At 49.6% G+C, this 17,534-nt stretch overlaps 5 protein-coding genes across 5 annotated transcripts; 3 read left to right on the top strand and 2 right to left on the bottom strand.

The window, feature by feature from the left end:
- Positions 1 to 1,667: 1,667 nt before the first annotated feature.
- Positions 1,668 to 3,388, bottom strand: KY384_007516 (uncharacterized protein; the record flags this gene model as incomplete). Its single annotated transcript, XM_044816007.1, has 4 exons — positions 1,668 to 1,765; positions 1,878 to 2,280; positions 2,342 to 2,547; positions 2,599 to 3,388. 4 exons carry the CDS (start codon positions 3,386 to 3,388, stop codon positions 1,668 to 1,670), a joined length of 1,497 nt encoding a protein of 498 aa, XP_044666647.1.
- A 26-nt stretch (positions 3,389 to 3,414) lies between these two features.
- Positions 3,415 to 5,034, bottom strand: KY384_007515 (uncharacterized protein; the record flags this gene model as incomplete). Its single annotated transcript, XM_044816006.1, has 1 exon — positions 3,415 to 5,034. One exon carries the CDS (start codon positions 5,032 to 5,034, stop codon positions 3,415 to 3,417), a length of 1,620 nt encoding a protein of 539 aa, XP_044666646.1.
- Positions 5,035 to 5,500: 466 nt separating this feature from the next.
- On the top strand, positions 5,501 to 7,556 carry KY384_007514 (uncharacterized protein; the record flags this gene model as incomplete). The annotated part of the gene is made up of 2 exons (XM_044816005.1): positions 5,501 to 5,920; positions 5,973 to 7,556. The coding sequence occupies 2 exons, from the start codon at positions 5,501 to 5,503 to the stop codon at positions 7,554 to 7,556; spliced, it is 2,004 nt and encodes a 667-aa protein (XP_044666645.1).
- Positions 7,557 to 9,425: 1,869 nt separating this feature from the next.
- On the top strand, positions 9,426 to 10,058 carry KY384_007513 (uncharacterized protein; the record flags this gene model as incomplete). Its single annotated transcript, XM_044816004.1, has 1 exon — positions 9,426 to 10,058. One exon carries the CDS (start codon positions 9,426 to 9,428, stop codon positions 10,056 to 10,058), a length of 633 nt encoding a protein of 210 aa, XP_044666644.1.
- Positions 10,059 to 11,427: 1,369 nt separating this feature from the next.
- KY384_007512 (uncharacterized protein) lies at positions 11,428 to 12,885 on the top strand (the record flags this gene model as incomplete). The annotated part of the gene is made up of 1 exon (XM_044816003.1): positions 11,428 to 12,885. The coding sequence occupies one exon, from the start codon at positions 11,428 to 11,430 to the stop codon at positions 12,883 to 12,885; it is 1,458 nt and encodes a 485-aa protein (XP_044666643.1).
- Between the last annotated feature and the right edge of the window lie 4,649 nt (positions 12,886 to 17,534).

The following is a 17,534-nucleotide window of genomic DNA, read 5'->3' as shown; positions in this document are numbered from 1 at the left end:
TTCCCAACACATATTCGACATTTTCAAGACACAGCAATGTTTCTATTGCTCCTCGAGTCATCTAGAATTCTTTCCTTCTGCGGAACTTATTCAAGTTGAGTTGAAACCCCATCCATCCTCTATCGAGATTGCCTCGTCTACCATGCCAGGATTACTAGATCTTCCAGTCGAAGTCAAGTTGATGATTTACAATCTTCTGCTTAAAGGTTCCGGATCCATCTTACATCCCCATCATTCTGACAATAGGTATGTCATCCTAAAACATCTTTAGCTCAAGACACAATACTGAACCCCTAACAGAAATCGATTTGTCCGCTACGTTCTCACGCGGACCAATATCAATAGGTCGAGAAAACCGCCTGCAGCCCAGACTCTCCGTACCTGCCACACCATTTACAAAGAAGCCTCGTCAATACTCTACGGGTCGCAGGTTTTGGGATTCATATGCTCCACGGAATTCAAACACATCTATGAGGCTTATCTGACGAACAATACTGCAACGGGTCGTCCTTATCACATTCGCGATGTTTATCTTCTCCCGAAAGGTCCCGAGCCTTTCCAAGAGAAATATGGATGTTTCGTCGCACATTTACGTCGACAAAACGTTCAGCTTAGGACGTTGATCATGGGGGCTCATCAGCCGATTCCGCCATCCGAATTGGCCAGATTGACAGTATCCCTGCTTACAGATGGAAAAATTGAGCGATTAGGACTTTTGGTCCCCGACTCGGAACGCATCTCTCATTCTCCTACGCCTAGTCCAGTTGGTGCGAGTTCACGTCTGTGGGACGCGTGGACCAAATACTTCATATTTGAGAAGGAATCTATCTCTAGGGTCAATTCGGATCACGTGCCTTTATTTTGCAGCCGTCGATCTTTGTACTTTCTTCAACTCCGCCCCCAAAGCGAATGGCCAACCACTGGACTGGATGGGATGTGAAGTAAACAGAAGTAGAGCTTAGCGCAGATGACGCAAGTATATGGCTATCGATAGACCGAGAAAGTGACTTGCCGGCGAAGAGGCTGTCAATCAATGGCGTGACTAGATTGATGCTGTCTTGCAATAGAGCAATATCTGTGTGATAAGAGTATATCATGGAAAAACTGTAGTCGCTGCCTTTTTGTAAGTTTGCTTCGCCTGCTTCCAGAATATCCTCAATACCCCAAGAAGACCCCGAGAAGGCTCTAGGCGTAAGATACTCACAAATTTTACATATGATCTCCATTTCTCTCCTCCCTTTTCATCATTCATCTCAAACTCGTCTCTACTCCCAAGACATTTCTCCTTCTCTTTGGTAACCCCTCAAATTCTTCCCTTTTATCTTCACGCATTGTCATGTCAAGTAAAAATCTTCTCGATCACAGACTCGCCCGAAGCTCTCGTCCCTTTTGCAGCTGACAACAGCTATGTTATGAGCTCTCCGCCCTAGATACGCCAAAACCCATGTTCAGCTTCCGTCGTCCTTCTTTCTTGCCTTATTACTGCCTGGCGTAAGTGCCGAGTCTGCGATGGACTAGGCTGTTCGTGTTCTCCAGGGTAGTCACTCGCCAGAAAGTCCTTACCCCCATAACGCGTGCAAGATGAGAGGTCTAGTCTGTGATACAAGTGGTGCGGTACTTTTGAGAGGTAGTGGGTGTGAAGGCGAGCCTATAGTGGAGTTGAGATCTTATAGCGCTTGAGGGTCTGAGTCATAGTAGGCGTCATAGGCCGCAGGAATATCCTGCATGCTATTTGTTGATGGTACTTCCTGTGTCATGTCTCTCACTGGGGCAGAAGAGAATCCTCGGAATTCCTCTTGCATGGCTTGTGTTAGTACTATAACATTTTGGTCAGTGTCACGTCCAATGATAGGCCTTTGGAAGGTAGGGTGATTTACTGCTTTGAACAGGAGTCAATCTGGGGGCATCTTTGGTAAACTCTGGATCAAAATTGGCCACGGAGTCTGTACTGGTGACATCTGGGACAAAAGGAGGAGGGATCTCTTTTCTGTAGAGCTTCTCCCAATCGATTTCTTTGAAGAAAGGTTGCTCCATCACTTCTAGTGCGCCTCTACTAGAGCCCAGTCTTTGTCCTGGTTCGCGAGTCAGCAGTTTTTGTATAATGGCTACGGCTTCTCTTGGCATATGAATTGGATAGAGTGGTTCGTCAGCGAGTATCGCATCATAGATTTCGTCCTCATTCTCCCCCTGAAATGGCGACTGCCGGAGAAGTAGCTGATAAATCATCACCCCAAAAGCCCACCAGTCAACAGGTAAGCCGTACTTCTTGTCAAGGAGAATCTATTGGTTTCGTCCGAGGTTAAATCATAAACAAGTCGCCGGGCTATATCAAGCGACGTACCTCTGGAGCCATGAACTCGGGCGAGCCACAGAAGGTTGAAGTGCCATGCAGCACTGATTCTCCCACCTTGCAGAGTCCAAAGTCTAAAAGCTTTATATGACCATCCGGGGCGAGTAAGATGTTATCTAGCTTTAGATCACGATACAAGATCTGTTCACTGTGTAGCCACTGAATGGCGTGACAGACTTCAGCAGCGTAAAACCTAACTATAGTCAGTATAAAAATAATTGCAAGTGGGCCAAAGGGCCAGAACTCACACTCCTCTTCTAACACCAAATTGAGCCTCATTGATAGATTCCATGAGATCTCCCCACCAAGGTACTCCATCACAAAATACACTCTCGTTTCTGTTTGGAAGGTACCGTAGAGCATGGCGATAAAGGGATGCGCTTGTTCGCGTGCCCTAATGAGCACCTGCTTTTCCGTACTTATGCTTGCTACCTCATCATTCTCTACAAGAAAATCTTTCTTCAAGACTTTCACAGCACACAGCTTCTTACTAGATTTAAATTCAGCTAGCATGATCTTCGCATAATTCCCCTTGCCGATTGTGGCCAAGAAATCGAAGTCACCCAGTTCTAGGCGTTTAAAGTTTCTCTGGGCCGTTGCCTGCTGAGAAGCTACATCCTCACTTTCACCCTGCTTCATCTGTAGCTTCCCAAGTATTCGAAGTTCGTTGTCACGAATCCAATCTTTCATCTTGATATATTCGCTATCGAAGAGGGCTCTGAATGATCTCCAAGCCGCGTAATCTGCACTGGATATGCTTCCGTCCTCAAGTGAGCCTGCCGCCTGTTCTAAACAATCAATGTCCATAGTGAACTCTCTGGCCGTCGAATACTGTCCATTCAAGAGCTTTTTCTCTACGCCAGCCAAATCAAGATATGCAGTGCTTTTGTTTGTGCGGAGACTCGTGATAGGCCTCACGATGGGTGCATGCCTTGATTTCTTGAGCTCTCGCATAAGGCTCTTGCAGAACTCAAGTTCCCAACGCTCTTTATGAAATACAGGAAGCTCGTTGGAATATATTTCTCCTTCTGTGTCCATAAAAACCCTTGAATATTCAGGAGTCCCTACAACTGTCCATCCAGGGGGATTCCCCTCATGATACCCTTCTTCTCTGTCTCTGGAACTTCTGAGTCTTGTCGCTCTTCACCATCAGAAACGACGCTGTGCTCTGAGAATGAATCTTTGTCTTCTTCGAACTTAAAGTCGCGGGGCAGGACAGCTAAAGCAATCTCTTCCATATGCCTTCCCACATGCATCGCCCAGCCTCTAGGCTTAGTTGCGGGCGTTTCCAAACAAAACGGGCATCCATTGTTTCCAGCAGGACCTACAGATCGTTCCGCGGCATTCACTAGTGCCTCTAATTGGTTTCGCATAAGAACATTTCCATGGCTGCCGTACGTATGTTCAAGCATAAGCGACCTTTGATCAAATTCTTTAGCGCAGTCGTTGCACACCCAGATCTTCTGTACTCGATGCACAGCGAACTCATGATCAGCCCAGGCTTTCCGATTTTTGAATGAAGCAAGCCCAGCTTTACAATCGTTGAATGTACACAGATATGGCTCCAAGTCAGCAAAGACGTGCCTTTTCCATTCCATTCGGTTTATAATTTCTTGTTGGCGATCACCGCAGACTGTGCAGCGAAAAGCTTTGCCTGAGGCGGCCCCCTTTGGCAAAGCGGGGATCTTGAGCCAGCCCCGCTCGCCTTCGTCGTTCGTAAAGAGTGATGTGTAAGTAGCCTGCGATCTAAGATCTTTGGGCATTCGCACCCTCGGTGCCATGGGGAAAGCGTAATCAAAAGTGGTTGTAGTGATCGAGGTACCTGTCGTAGCGGTCTGACGTCCAGCGGAGCTGAAAATTGAACTCGGATCTGCGCTCGACTTCGTCGTCTCGGTGAAGTGAGGGAGCACTCCAATGTCATCGTCGCTCATATCAGCTTCATGGTCACTTTCGCTTTCATCATCAAAAGGTTCTGCGCTCTCCAGTTTTCTGGCTACCCGTTGGTATCTTTGCCAATTTGCTTCTCCCAAACGCTCTGCAAACCTTGTATCAAGGTCTGGGAACGTGTCAATCACCTTTCGAGTCCATATTTCGGCAGGACCTGATACAATGAAAGCGACTGAATCGGCGGCAGTGGTTTCTGGTGGATCTGCATCGGCAGCCGGCCGTTCCAGAGACCCGCTGAGATCGATGAGGCCTTGATTTCGGGATCGCAGAGCAGTGATGATGTCTTGGAGCTGATTACCCTCATTACTCACGTCTGAGCCACTATCACTTTCACTCCCACTGCTCACAGGGTCGTCCAAAGTCTCTCGTATGCTTTCGATGAGCGAAGCAACCTCTTGTCGTTGCTCACGTAGCCTGTCGTCGACAAGTACGCGACCTACCAAACCATAGAGACCTGTCTTCTCATGACATAAAAGACCGCCAATCTCGACCAAGATTGAAGTGACCCGATTTCGAAGTCGACTTGAGACAGTGAGAATTTCATCCAGCCGGCCATCGTAAGGATAGAAGCCGTCGCCCCAGAAATAAAGTCTTCCGAACTCAGTACGCAGAGCCTGTTTTTGTTGTTTTTTGTACTCTAAGGGCAATGTTCTTTGGAGGAGTGCCCAGTACAGGTCAATGCAGCTTTTGAAGAGCCGACCTGCAGCGCCCACTTCGCTTGAAAGCTCTGCTTCCATCATTAATCACACCCCGCATTATAAACAGGACTGATTTCCAGTCGACGCCCTTGTCATTAAGCCCTTATCGCTTCCTGGCTCAAGGTGAATCGAAGGCTCGAGAGCTACTGCGGGGTATACTTGTGAGACTGTCAGATGATCAGAGACCCTGCTTGCACAGATTCGCCTTATCTACCAAGTCTAGCGGACTCCAAGTAATATATGCCTGAGAAAGATTTAAGTCTACCCGAACGTGGAGCTTCGCACGGTTGGGAATCGCAGAATAATTAAGCCGCTCCGACTCCACGAGCGCCAAGATGTCATGAAGGCACCGCTAGAGTCATTTCGGCTTAGTTGGTGGTCTAGACTCGGTCCGGAGATAAGAAGGACATAAAGAGTCCTGCGACCTGGAGCGTGAGGGGAATATTCTCTTTGTAAGAGCCCCGAAAAGCACCGCGACTGCTCGATCTACAGTCGTGAAGCTGTCATGTCTGGTGCAGAGGTCGTTGGCCTGGCGCTGGGCGCATTGCCCCTCATCATCAAGGCCATAGGGCAGTACGAGATCATCATGGATCCCATAATCACATACCGCAAATATTCGACCGCATTGCAGACCTTCATGACCGAATTAAATGTGCAAAGGGACATCTTTCATAATGAATGTATTTGGCTTATTTCAAGATTCGTCGATGGGCATGCACTGCAAGACATGCTGAAGGATCCTTCGCATGACCTACGAACCCAAATAACGCATGACAAAGAGCTCCAGCGCAATGTGGCCAGAACTATCGGCTCATCAGCCCCACAATTGAACGATGTATTGAAGTTGATCATTATATCCTTAGATGATATCTATGAGGAAGTCAAGGATCTTCCAAATGGTCTTGCAAGGCCTCAAAGAGAAGCCGTAAATCACCCAATCTGTAAGACCTTTGAGGAGCTCTCACTGACCAAACAAGGATGATGGTGTCGATCTGAAAGCCTGGCGATCACATGTAAAACAAAAGCTGAAACTTGGATTACGCAAAGAATCGTTGAATCAGAAAGTGAACGATTTGCGGCTACGAAATCAGGCATTCCTCGCTCTTTCCAAGCAAATCATCCGTTTCAATGCCTCTTGGGTTCCAGCAGAAAAACCACAGGAGGCACAATCTGCCGAAAAGACGCTAGTGAAAATCGAAAAGCTCCGCAACGCTTCTTGTATGCTGTTTCACCATTTGGAGAAACTGTCGTCTTGCTCAGCGCACCTGGAGCATTCTACAAATCTTCGCCTATGCCTCGAAACTTCAGAGCTTTATCTAGATGTTCCACCAAAGATGGCGTTTGAGATGGCGGTGACAACTTGGGACGTAGATCTCCCAACGGCTGGACATCAAATACCAGCACTTCTTGCGATCGAGTCGGCGATCGAAACGACCACCTTCACAAGGGCGCAGGGCAAAGCTACGATACGCTTTGCTGAGCAGCAAGAAGAACAATTCGAGCCAGCGCAAATTCAGCGACAGCACTCTGCCGGTATCCAGAAAAGAGAGAACGAACGGCGGCGGGGAGGGAGATCCGGCAAGCTTTCAGCGATGTGGAAAAAGATACGCGGCAACGAGGAACAGACTGCCTCAGCCCAATCCTCCCACAATCTTCCAGATCGCACCGTTACTAAGCTTCCCACAAAACCCGCAGGCCCTGAGGCATCGCAAGACCAACAGCACCCTGCCAAAGCAGCTGAGTCTGCCGCACGTGAGTCTGCCGCACGTGAGTCTGCCGCACGAGATCTGGGCTCCGTTAACGACCTCTGCACACACATCGTAGAAGTCACAAAACCGATAGAAAACGCGAATAAATGCATCGGCTTCCTCCCTGGTCAAGGCACCGACCGCTACTTGGTCTACAAGCGTGCGAACCTGCAATTCACCCAAGGTGGCGCCTCGAATCTCTCTAAGCTCATCGCCAGCCACCGCCGACAACAGATATTCCCAAAACCAGACAAATGGCGCGTAGCAGGCGCACTTTGCCTAGCAGTACTGCTCTATCATTCAACACCCTGGCTGCAGACGCAATTTCAAAGCGACGACATCCTCTTCTTCGGCCCAAGCAATCATTCGCAGCTGGGGTCGCTGAAGTATCCGCACTTGCACGCCTTCCGCCGCAAGAGCAAAGCTGCACACCAGAGCCAACTGGCTAAAGATGGGTATGTGAAGAACCAAATGCTCCACTGCCTCGGCGTCATCCTTCTTGAACTGGAATTCGAAGACACACTTGAAAGCCTTGTCGCTGAATCGAGCCTGGACAGCACAGCATCTGAGACCTCTCTGCCACCGCCACCCACATTGATGCATCACCTCCTTTTCTTGAAACGGCGTGCCGGGACTCAATTGGGCACACTCTACGGGCGCATTGTGCGAATGTGCTTAGACTGCGATTTCGGGCTCGGACTGGATGAGTACAGCCTGGACGATCCGAGGGTGCAGAAGGTGTTCTACTCGCAAGTCATACGGCCATTTCAAGAGCGTATGCCAGAGTACTCGAAGATTTGGGCAGATGATTAGGATGGCTAGGATAAAGCGGGCTTGAGCCTCCATTAAACTTGACGAGTCCTGAATGAGCGATAGCTATGATAGCCTTGATGGTTCATAAATGGAACGACACCTCGAGATTACGTGTGACGACAGGAATTTCAGCGCCCACAAAATCTATGATGAAAGCAGACATTGCAAGGATCGTGAAATGGCATGCCGATGATTATTGCGAACGATAGACGCAATTTCAAGAGGCTATCAAGCTGAAGACCAACATCATTCTTGGGCTGTGCGTTAAGTTCATTCACTCTACCGTGTGGCGAAGATTACAACAAATCTTGTACGACGTCATAGGTAACCTCACACCCGACAATTCTTTCACTCCAGTTTCTTTACCCATTTCTTGACATTCCTCCGATATGATCAATGGCCTTCAAAGATTCGCTAGCATTTAGCTTCAACTCATCTAGTCTTTGACAACTTACTATCAATCACGGATAAGAAATCTAGCTCACTAACGCCAACCCTTCCAACCCGCATCTCCCAAGTCAGAGGATGGCTTTAGGATTTTTAGACCTCCCGCCCGAGGTTCGCAAACCTATCTACCGCCGGGTCCTTATACAACGTGAACGGGTTGTGTACCCACAGAAAAGGTAAATTCTTAATTGGCCAAGAGATGCATTTCCGCTGACAAGGTCCTGTAAAGGGGTGAGCTATTTCATTGCCTTCAGATGCACTACTACAGTATAGAGACCTGCCCTCACCTGTGCCCTGGAATTCTCAGGACTTGCAAAACAGTGTATTTCGAAGCGCTCTACCTGCTCTACACTCAGAATATTTTCGCTTTCGTCGATGTACACAAAGTATGCCCAGGGTATCTGATGCAGCTGCATGTCGCCGCTCCCAATTTCCTGATGATCCGTCATCTCTACCTAAAGGCGCCCCCCAAGTCCTGGGAAATCAATGGATCGACCATCCTGACGCGATTCAGCGGACATCTAGCCTCTAGTGGAATGCACTTGGAGACTTTCACTCTTGGCGGCCTTGAGATGTGGGAATACTTCACGGACAAATGCTCGTCAATATTGGCATTCTTGTTAAGCCAAAAGTTTGTCGATCGCGCAGAGGCTAGAATTCAACACTATTCCCCATCTTCTGTCCAGAAGGCACTGAGATCTGCACATGATTGTCGTATCAGGTTACTAATTGAGAGGGAATCCATGTGGAGCAGGAGATTCATGGGCGATGGTTTGTGGTTCGTCTACTATGAGGTCCAGCTCTATCGTCAGAAGATAGCTACGAGTCATATCAAGCGTAGCCTCTCGGGGCAGGAAGAAGTTCCCGCATTGGGATAACGATGTGGAAGGGAGCACATCGTCGATGGAGGTGCATAAGGGAACATTAGAGGTGAAAGATGACGTCAGAAATGGCGTTGTACATTGGGACCGGCAAAGCAATCAGGACGTACTTGATGTGTGAGATCTTCCGATGGGGATCCAACGATTGGTATTTGGAGTGAGTGCATGCCCCAAGTGTCTTCACTCTGCAAAGTGGCGAAGTGGGGTAGTTTTAATGGTCAACACTTACCACCAAACACTTGCGACTATTTTCCCACCCAGACGACCTTCTGTTGCGACTTGTCCATACTCGATGTTCATGGCACCCTGTTGTCAATGCGCGCATTTTATCGGCGGAAAACATCGCAATGCCCTTCAAATCCCTCCAACTGCCAACCGAGATCAGGGCGATGATATATTCGCTGCTACTCGTGAACGATCAAAAAGTGTACTTTCCGCAAAAGAAGAGAGTCTTCACGTAAGAATCAACATTCACATTCGAAGCTGCAAGATATGTTCGCGACTCATACTTTCCAGGTTGCATATCGATTTACTCCCTCGAATGGCGGATGAGGACAGATCGTTGATAACGTATTCACGCAGTGGAAAGAAGACGATAGGATTTCATCAGAGGACCCCGGCGTGCATCGACCAATTCGCCGTCTTCCGTGTCAGCAAGGATACGAGCTCGGAAGCCCTAGAAGTATTTTATGGACAAAATACCTTCATAATTGAGAACCCCAAGAGCAGGAACAATCTCAAATATTTGAAGAGCTTTCTTCCACAAGCCAACAGGTCGCGCCCACGCCCCAGGGGCTCCTCAAAGGACATGGCGGTCACAATATACTCAAACATTCAGCGCAGCAGCGTGCTCTTCGAGAACATCCTACCGCACCTCGAAAATCAGCAAGACGTGAAGAAATGGCTCTTCTCAGCGATGAAGAATCTTGCGCACAGCAAGCCACAGCTTCGATCGCTCACGGCCCAGCTTCTCGATGCTCGCCGCATCACCCCCACATGCATCGTACGACTGAGCTCCATCCATGGTGTGGCGGGTCAGCAAAGGTATTTGAGCGAGGGGAAACCGTGGAAGGATACATATGACTTAGGATACCAGGGGATGACGGAGGTTGATAAGGTGGATGTTTGGAAGGTAGAACGTCCACCGCAGCCGAGGAAGAAATGGGCTGAATGAGGGACTTACCCCAGTCTGCAGTCCCCCAACCCAAGGACCAGAGATCATGCCATAACTCAGATATTGGCAGGTAAAGCGATACTCAAATTGTGGTAGATGAAGACTGGAACCGACCCGCTGACTAAGAAAAGCCCCCTAATTCTAGGCCCACGGCTCCCGCCGGGCATCTGCAGGCTAAGGGGAGGCTAAAACATGGCCAATCTCGCGTGAAACGAAAGGCAAAACACTCTGTGCGTCTCGACCCCTGTCTCCTGCATCGTCAAATTTCCCAATGCGTCTAACCTGCACCAATCCTTCCCCCCGAGGATGAGCGCCAGTGGCTGGCGGAACAGAGCGGAGGCCCAGTTCATGCTTATCGATAGGCTGATCGTCGCAGGGGTTGGAATGTGCCCCTGAGTTTACCCCTCGATTGGATTGCGTTCAACCAATTTTCTTCATTTGGCGCTGTGAAGAATCAAGGAGGGGAGGGGAGCAGAGAGGGCGCTTGGATGATTGATTGATGCAGTGCATTGTAGAACACAATGGACACTCGTATGTAATGCAGCGCTTTGAACAATCAGTACAGGAATTGAGGGGTAGAGAGAGGCTCGAGAACGAGCGCTGCGGTGCGAAGAATGCGATAGCGAATCCTGCAGGAATAAGAGGGACTGCACATATTGGACGGTCCGAGACCCGTCACTCTGGCCATAGATCTGTGAGTAACCAATCTTTCTGACTCGTAGACTCCTCGTGTATCTTGTACACTGATTGTGTCAGGCCTGGTTAATCTCGGGAGTGATATGTGCCCCGCAGTGTGCCCCACTGGCCGCCGCGACTGCCACCACGGGCCTTCCATGTAGAGAATCTGATTTGCTCCCTTTCTATCATCATTCATTATTGACCCCTCCCCTCCCCTCTCTCTTCATGTGTCTTCTTTGTTTCACGCCGGGCGCTTGTTCTGCATTTCACGGCCACTAATCTCCTTTGGGGCAATTTCCCCTGCATTACGCACCCAAATGTTCTTCACAGGGATAATGGACACTTCACATTCTGGACCTTCTCCACCACAAAGAGTGTCGCTAATTTTACTTCTCTTTCACTGTTTCCTCTTCTTCTCTTCCTCTCCCATCCTCTTGTTTCCTTCACTTCCAGCCTCATCCGTTTCCTTTCCTTTCCTCACACTCGTTCCTTACGCTTCGCATTGCTGTGCAAGCATCGTCATTCTTTTGACATCCTCTTCCACTCGCTCGTTTTGGCACTTGTGCCTACACACTCATTAAACCAAAGCTTCATTCAGCCCAGGTGGCAGATCGACTGAGTCGTACAACACCACACCACAACACCACTACATATCTTGCATTCAGCCGCAATCTTCCATCTACCAAACAATATGCGTACTACCATTCTCGCAGCAGGCTTCGTCCTCGGCTCAGCCATAGCCTTACCGCACGACCATCATGATCCTGGCCATCACGGCAAACACCACGGTGTACCATCACTCACCGGCTTCCCTCCCATCGGGACTGGTACTGCCCCACTTGGCACAGGCACCGGCATCGCAAATGCCACTGGTGGTCTTTTCCACGCCCTCCCCGTCAGCGGAAGCCATGATCTTGAAAACGCCCTCGAAGGCCTCAACGTCCCGAAAACCGGTCAAGCAGTCCCAACAGCCGCCGCTGCAATCGAAGACAAGCACGACAGCAGCGGAGGTGACGACTGTAACGCCGCCACCGTCACCGTGACATCCAACTCCATCGTGACAGTGACAGTCGACGGCTCCGGCTCAGGACCAGCAGCCAGCTCCGCATCACCAGTCAAGAACGTGGCTCCAAGCCCCATCGGCCCAGCCAAGGGCACCACCCTACCTTCTACCGACACCGACGACACTGCCCCCTTAGCTGCACCCTCAAAATCATCGACACCAAAAGCCGCTACGCAACAACCCAGCGGCAACACGCAACAATCACCCGCCTCAAACGAAGAAGCAACGCCAGCCAAACCTGCCTCGTCCTCCGCCGCGCCCGCAACTCAGTCCGCAACCCCCGACGACACAACAGACAACACCACCACCGCCCCTGCCACTGGCGGCGGCTCCACCGGCGCCCTCGCTTTCAAAACCAAACGCGGCATCATAGCCTCCGGCTCCTCCTCCGAACAACTCGCCGCCGCCTTCGCCAACACCAAGCTTTCCTGGCTCGGAAACTGGTACTCCGGCCCGCCTCACAGCCTCCCCGCCTCTTTGACCTTCGTCCCGCAGAACTACGGCAAACAATCCGACATAAACGGTGAATGGACGAAGAACGCCCAACAAGCGGTGGCCAAAGGCGATAAATACTTCCTCTCCTTCGGCGAGCCAGGGACCCCCAACGACAAACTGCACATGGAGCCCGCCGAGGCCGTGCAACTCTGGCGCGACAAAATGGAGCCCTTCGCCAAACAAGGCGTCACGATCGGCGCCCCCGGCACACTGCAAAACACACAAGATTTCGACTGGCTTAACAAATTCATCGACGCCTGCACCGGCTGCTCCATCGGCTTCATCGCGCTACATTGGTTCGACAAGGCCGGCGCCGCGCAAGTACCCGGCTTCAAAGAGACCGTGGGCAAAGCGAAGGTCATTGCGGATAAAATCGGCAAGCCGGTGTGGGTGGACAATTTCTCCGCGGACGGCGATGCTGCTGCGCAGAAGGAGTTTCTCGGGGAGGTGGTGCCGTGGTTGGAACAGCAGAGTTATGTTCAGGCGTATGGCTATGTGCCGCCTGAAGTGGGCAAGGCGGGTGCTGGGGGGAATATGATTGGCGGGGATGGGAAGTTGAATGATCTTGGTCAATATTACGCTACCCTGTGAGAGAGATTGCGGATGGGGTTGGATTGGTGGACTGTGCTCGAGGCACTGCACGGCATCAGAGCTTGGGCTCTGCTACATTCTCTTCTTCTTCTTTTCTACGACAGCAGGTCTACAGGACGAAACGACCGGAAATTCTTGACGGACGATTTTTTTTGAGACATTAGATTCTACTTCTCTTCTTACCACCGCCAGTACGGGTTGGTCTTTCTTCACGATGGATTTTTTGACACGAGATAGCCAGGCAGGCTGAAGGGCGGAGGATCATCATGTCGCATAGCGCTGGATAAGGAGGAAAAATGGAAAGGAAAGGGGAATAGAAAGCGTCATCGCTTCGAACCACTTGTCCCGTCCCTTGCGGTCTTCTTGTTGTGGATTTTGTGCCAGGCCTTCTCGCTTTGCCTATTACAACCCCCTTGCCGATTTCCGCAAATCGCCACAGCCTAACACCCGTGCCAACGACACATCAGTAAACAACCCGCCCCCCCCCTCCCCCCTTCCCTTATTCTACCTCTCTCAGCTTAACCCGTCTCCACCCCGCTGGCCTTGGGTGCAGACACCCCGCTTGCCCCTCCTCTCTCTATCCCCTTTACAGGGGGAGGGGGCAAAGCATGTCCATACGACTCGGTTTCCCCCCAACCCCCTTCTCCAAAGCAGCAGCAGAACCCGCCCGATCATTCCCATAAAACGGCACCCTCATCGCCTCCGAAGCTATGGAAGATGGTCGCTGGTGTTGGTGATGGTGGCGATGGAGAGGTGTGATAACGGTTGGAGTGGCGTGGCGTGTGGGTTGGGGGAGGAGAAGAGGGCGGGATAGCCCGTGGAAGGGTTATGTACAAAGTTTTTGAAATGGGGTCTGTTGAGGTGATTGGGGGGAGACTTGTGGAGTTTGAATACTGTGGAGGTGAGGAGGGGGAGGGGTAACTGTGTGGGATCTTGTGCTGATTTTGAGCTTCAAAGAGATGATGATGTAACGCTTCTTGTTGGTGAAAAGTCTGGAGCTGAAGACTTGTCTTTATCAAGACGTATGTGATTGGGATAAAATGAGAGTGTGTTTGCCCCCACCAGATCTGACTTTAGGGTATCGGCGTCCGCCATCATTGTTCATGTCGCATCTCATAGACTATGCTCAGACTGCGTTGTCGAGGAAGAGCCGAAATGTGTTAAGGGAAACATGTGATAGGACTTTCGCAGATTAGGCTTTGGAGAAGCGACATCAAAGTCTTTCAACGATGGACTCTTGGGTCTCGAGACCGTAGATTGATCGCATAGAACCCTCCATTGACTCCATCGCAAGTTTGCATCGCTGGCGACGTCTGCCTCCAGATCGGTTTCGTGGTGTACTCGATAACAAATTTGTCATACAAGACACGGTGAATAGAATGGAGGTCTGAAATGAAGTAGTCCGTCCGTTTGTATTGGTCATACAGACAAAGTTGGGTGAGCCGGCTGTGATTGTGCCTGATGAGATCGAACAACTCTGGAGAAAGCGATCTAGGATTATGTAGAAACGTGACGATGTTCAATGATAACGTATCGAGTTGAGTCTGTCGAGCCGATAACATGTTGTCGAGACAAGCAAGAAGACTGTTTTGCGCACTGCTCGTAACGATGCTGAAATGGCGGACCTGGTGGAGAAATTTGCTTGCGGGACGCTCATGTGATACGCTTAGAGATAGACTAGCTTCAGCAGAGCACCCAGGACGGCTGTGGGAGATAAAGCCAAACACGTTCTCGGTGTAAAGAATAGGGGTTGCTTCTGTATGAAATGTTCTGCAAGTGGCCAGAAACTGAGCACTAAGTTGAGGTCGTGGTTCACATTCGCAATGTCTATTTTGGCCGATGATCTGATCTGGATCTGTTAACAAGAATCGGTAAATTATGGCTCTGATCTCGAACGGGAGCTGTAACAGCCTCGAGCCCATCCTATCCGTCTGTCGTCAAGAAATGGTACGGAGACTTTGGGGCAAGTGGGGCCTGGTGGAGCATGTGCACGCGAACGCATGTATCGATAAGGCTAGGTGAAGGCAGTAGATCTTCGAGCAACGATTCACTACGGGCTGTCAATCATGCGCAGTCAGTATCGCATAAGAGAAAGAAGGGGCATGACCGAAGGGACGAGGATAGTTGATCGAAGGATCCTAGCGCCTGCTCTTTTTGGGCTAGGGCATTGACGAAATGGGACTAGCGTAAAGTGGTGAGGTCTTGGCAAAATGATTTTTGAGGGAATTTTGTCACATTGTCATACACCTATCTTCGAATAGTCGTCTAGCAAAGGATGTGAAAAGCCTGTCAGAAGCTAGGCGCATAAGACCGTGGTGAGCTGCGAATTATTGATTGCATATGATATCGCATAGACCGCATGTTAATGCACTAATTCTCATTCACCCTCGCTCGATCCATGGTCCCTCGCACAGCTGCGCTTTCATCAAAACCCTTTTGATGTAGTGAGATGATTACGTATGTGAGGCATCAGTGTCTGTCTCTTAGCTTTGTCCTCGGAATTTGAGCGAATAGAGCCAATTTTGGTAGTGGCAAGATAGATTGAACGCTTTGCCACCCCATCCAGAAGGCTCCACCAGCTGCATGTCGAAATTGTCACTCCAAACGGGCATAGACTTTGGTATCGTGTCCGGTGCCTTATCCACATACGTGATGACCATCAGACCCACTCTTTCAGCGTGCTTACGCCGAATGAGCTCTTTAGTCAATTTGGGCAGGTCATCCTCGTCATTTTCCCGCCGGAAGGCAATGATAATGCTCTCAAAATCCAAATTTTCTGCCGAGAGGAACTCAACAAAGCTTTCCATGCTTCGTACTACGCCTGCTACAGACCAATCTATGCGTACGCAGAGATGTTTGATGTTGTCATAGCGGCAGTGAGGTTCCTCGAGGAAGAAATGATGCATGGCGGGCTGGTAGTTGGGGCCCCAAATGAAGCCAAAGATATTTTCGTCATAGAGTGTTGAAAGTGCTTCATCATATATTGTTTTGCAGACTCGGAGAAGGTGTGGAGAAAGACCGCGCGGTCCCAGTGAAAGAGGATCTCGACAGAGCTGGTGCCTCCTTCGCTGCCATCTTAGTATTGCTTCAAATTCGAGGTGTAGGTATGAAAGTGTCTGACCTTGAGATGTTGGTTTCAATCGTCGGATGCATGAGATGGTCACGATTTGTCAGGGCAAGTCGGTAGATCATGATTCTGATTTCAAGCGGTAGGTCGAAGAACCCGGGCATGATTGCTATTCAGATGGACTGACGTTGAAGAGATTGGATGCAGAGATGAAAATATCTGTGTTGTACAAAAGAAGGCGGGGTACTGTGGCAAGTCCGATGACGATGGTTGTACTGATGATGAGTGTTGTATTACCTTACGCAGCCGATCGCTTGAACTTCTCAACATCAACGCAAGCATTCTACTTTAACAGAATCATTACAGGCACTCCTCAAATTGAAGCTACAGTACCTCGATCTGCGGTCAGGAGTCCGAATCTTAGTCTATGGACACGTCGTCGTCCAATAACAGCGCATCCTATACCCGCAGAGATCCAAGAACTTCATGTAATCTCCCAAATCTAGCCATGACTTGTTCTAAATGACTCACAATGCAAGCAGAATCAATGACGAAGCCTATGCTACATACCTGCCCAGCGCCGAGGTGTACGGCAACAAGGCATAGGGTTCCTATCATGGTATCCTTCTCACATGCAAAAGAGTCTACCACGAAGCTATCTAGGTCCTCTATAGCGAGATCGAAATTGGTTTCTCGACGGGCTCTGCCCTTGGGAGTTCGACCTGAGGACGCTGTTGGAGGTTCCTCTTTCACCGAATTTGCGAAATCTCAGGAACATTTTCTTTCAGGCAATCACGCACCAAGACCTATCAAACAATGCTAATTCTCTGTGCCAAGCGATATCATCAAAGACCGCAGGTGTGCGCCAGTCGCTGCAAGATCACGGATACGCTACTTCATGTTCTGCGGCGAGGACTTGTGGAGCGTATTTAGCTGAAACTTCGTAAGTCTGCATGATGGTTCCGAAGGAAGTGGTTCGTCATTGCCTTTGGTACCCTTATTGTCTTAAGCTGTATCTCAATGCGGGACCGCGCTGTTGGTACCGTTATCTTGAGACGTACATTGATGCAAACGGTTCTTTGAAAGTGAAGAACGACCTTACAACGAGGATCTCGCTCTGTGTGAGATCAAGCTTCCGCAGAGGGATTCAAGCAGATGTATGCTCGAAAGAGGGGGTTAGCGTGAGTTTGTTTCATGGAGTAGGCCTGAGCGCTGTTTTATGATTGACTCTGGTGGTACATGGTACTGTTTAAAGACCTTTCTCTAGTGCTGCAGAAGAAGGGAAACCTCCCCGCAAATAATTTCTAGGCCAACGATTGACTTCAACGCACGGGATAAATATTTCACTAAACCATACCTACATCAATGACATCTTAAAGGCGCGCCTACGAGTATCTTCTTGAGCTTGAGACCACTGTAGACTACTTCCTCAAGCAAGACAAGTGAGTACCCTACAAGAGACGTCATTGAATGTGTACAGTCAAATTTAGTAACAAGATCGAATCAAACCAGACTGTTGATCCAGAAGATTACGGTCTACCTATTCATCTACTAATCATGAAAGACATTAGAAGCAAAGTGA

The sequence above is a fragment of the Bacidia gigantensis genome (assembly GCF_019456465.1).
Source record: "Bacidia gigantensis strain McMullin 20006 chromosome Unknown contig_278, whole genome shotgun sequence".
Taxonomy (NCBI): Eukaryota; Fungi; Ascomycota; class Lecanoromycetes; order Lecanorales; family Ramalinaceae; genus Bacidia; species Bacidia gigantensis.
This window is presented reverse-complemented; position numbering and strand designations above follow the sequence as displayed.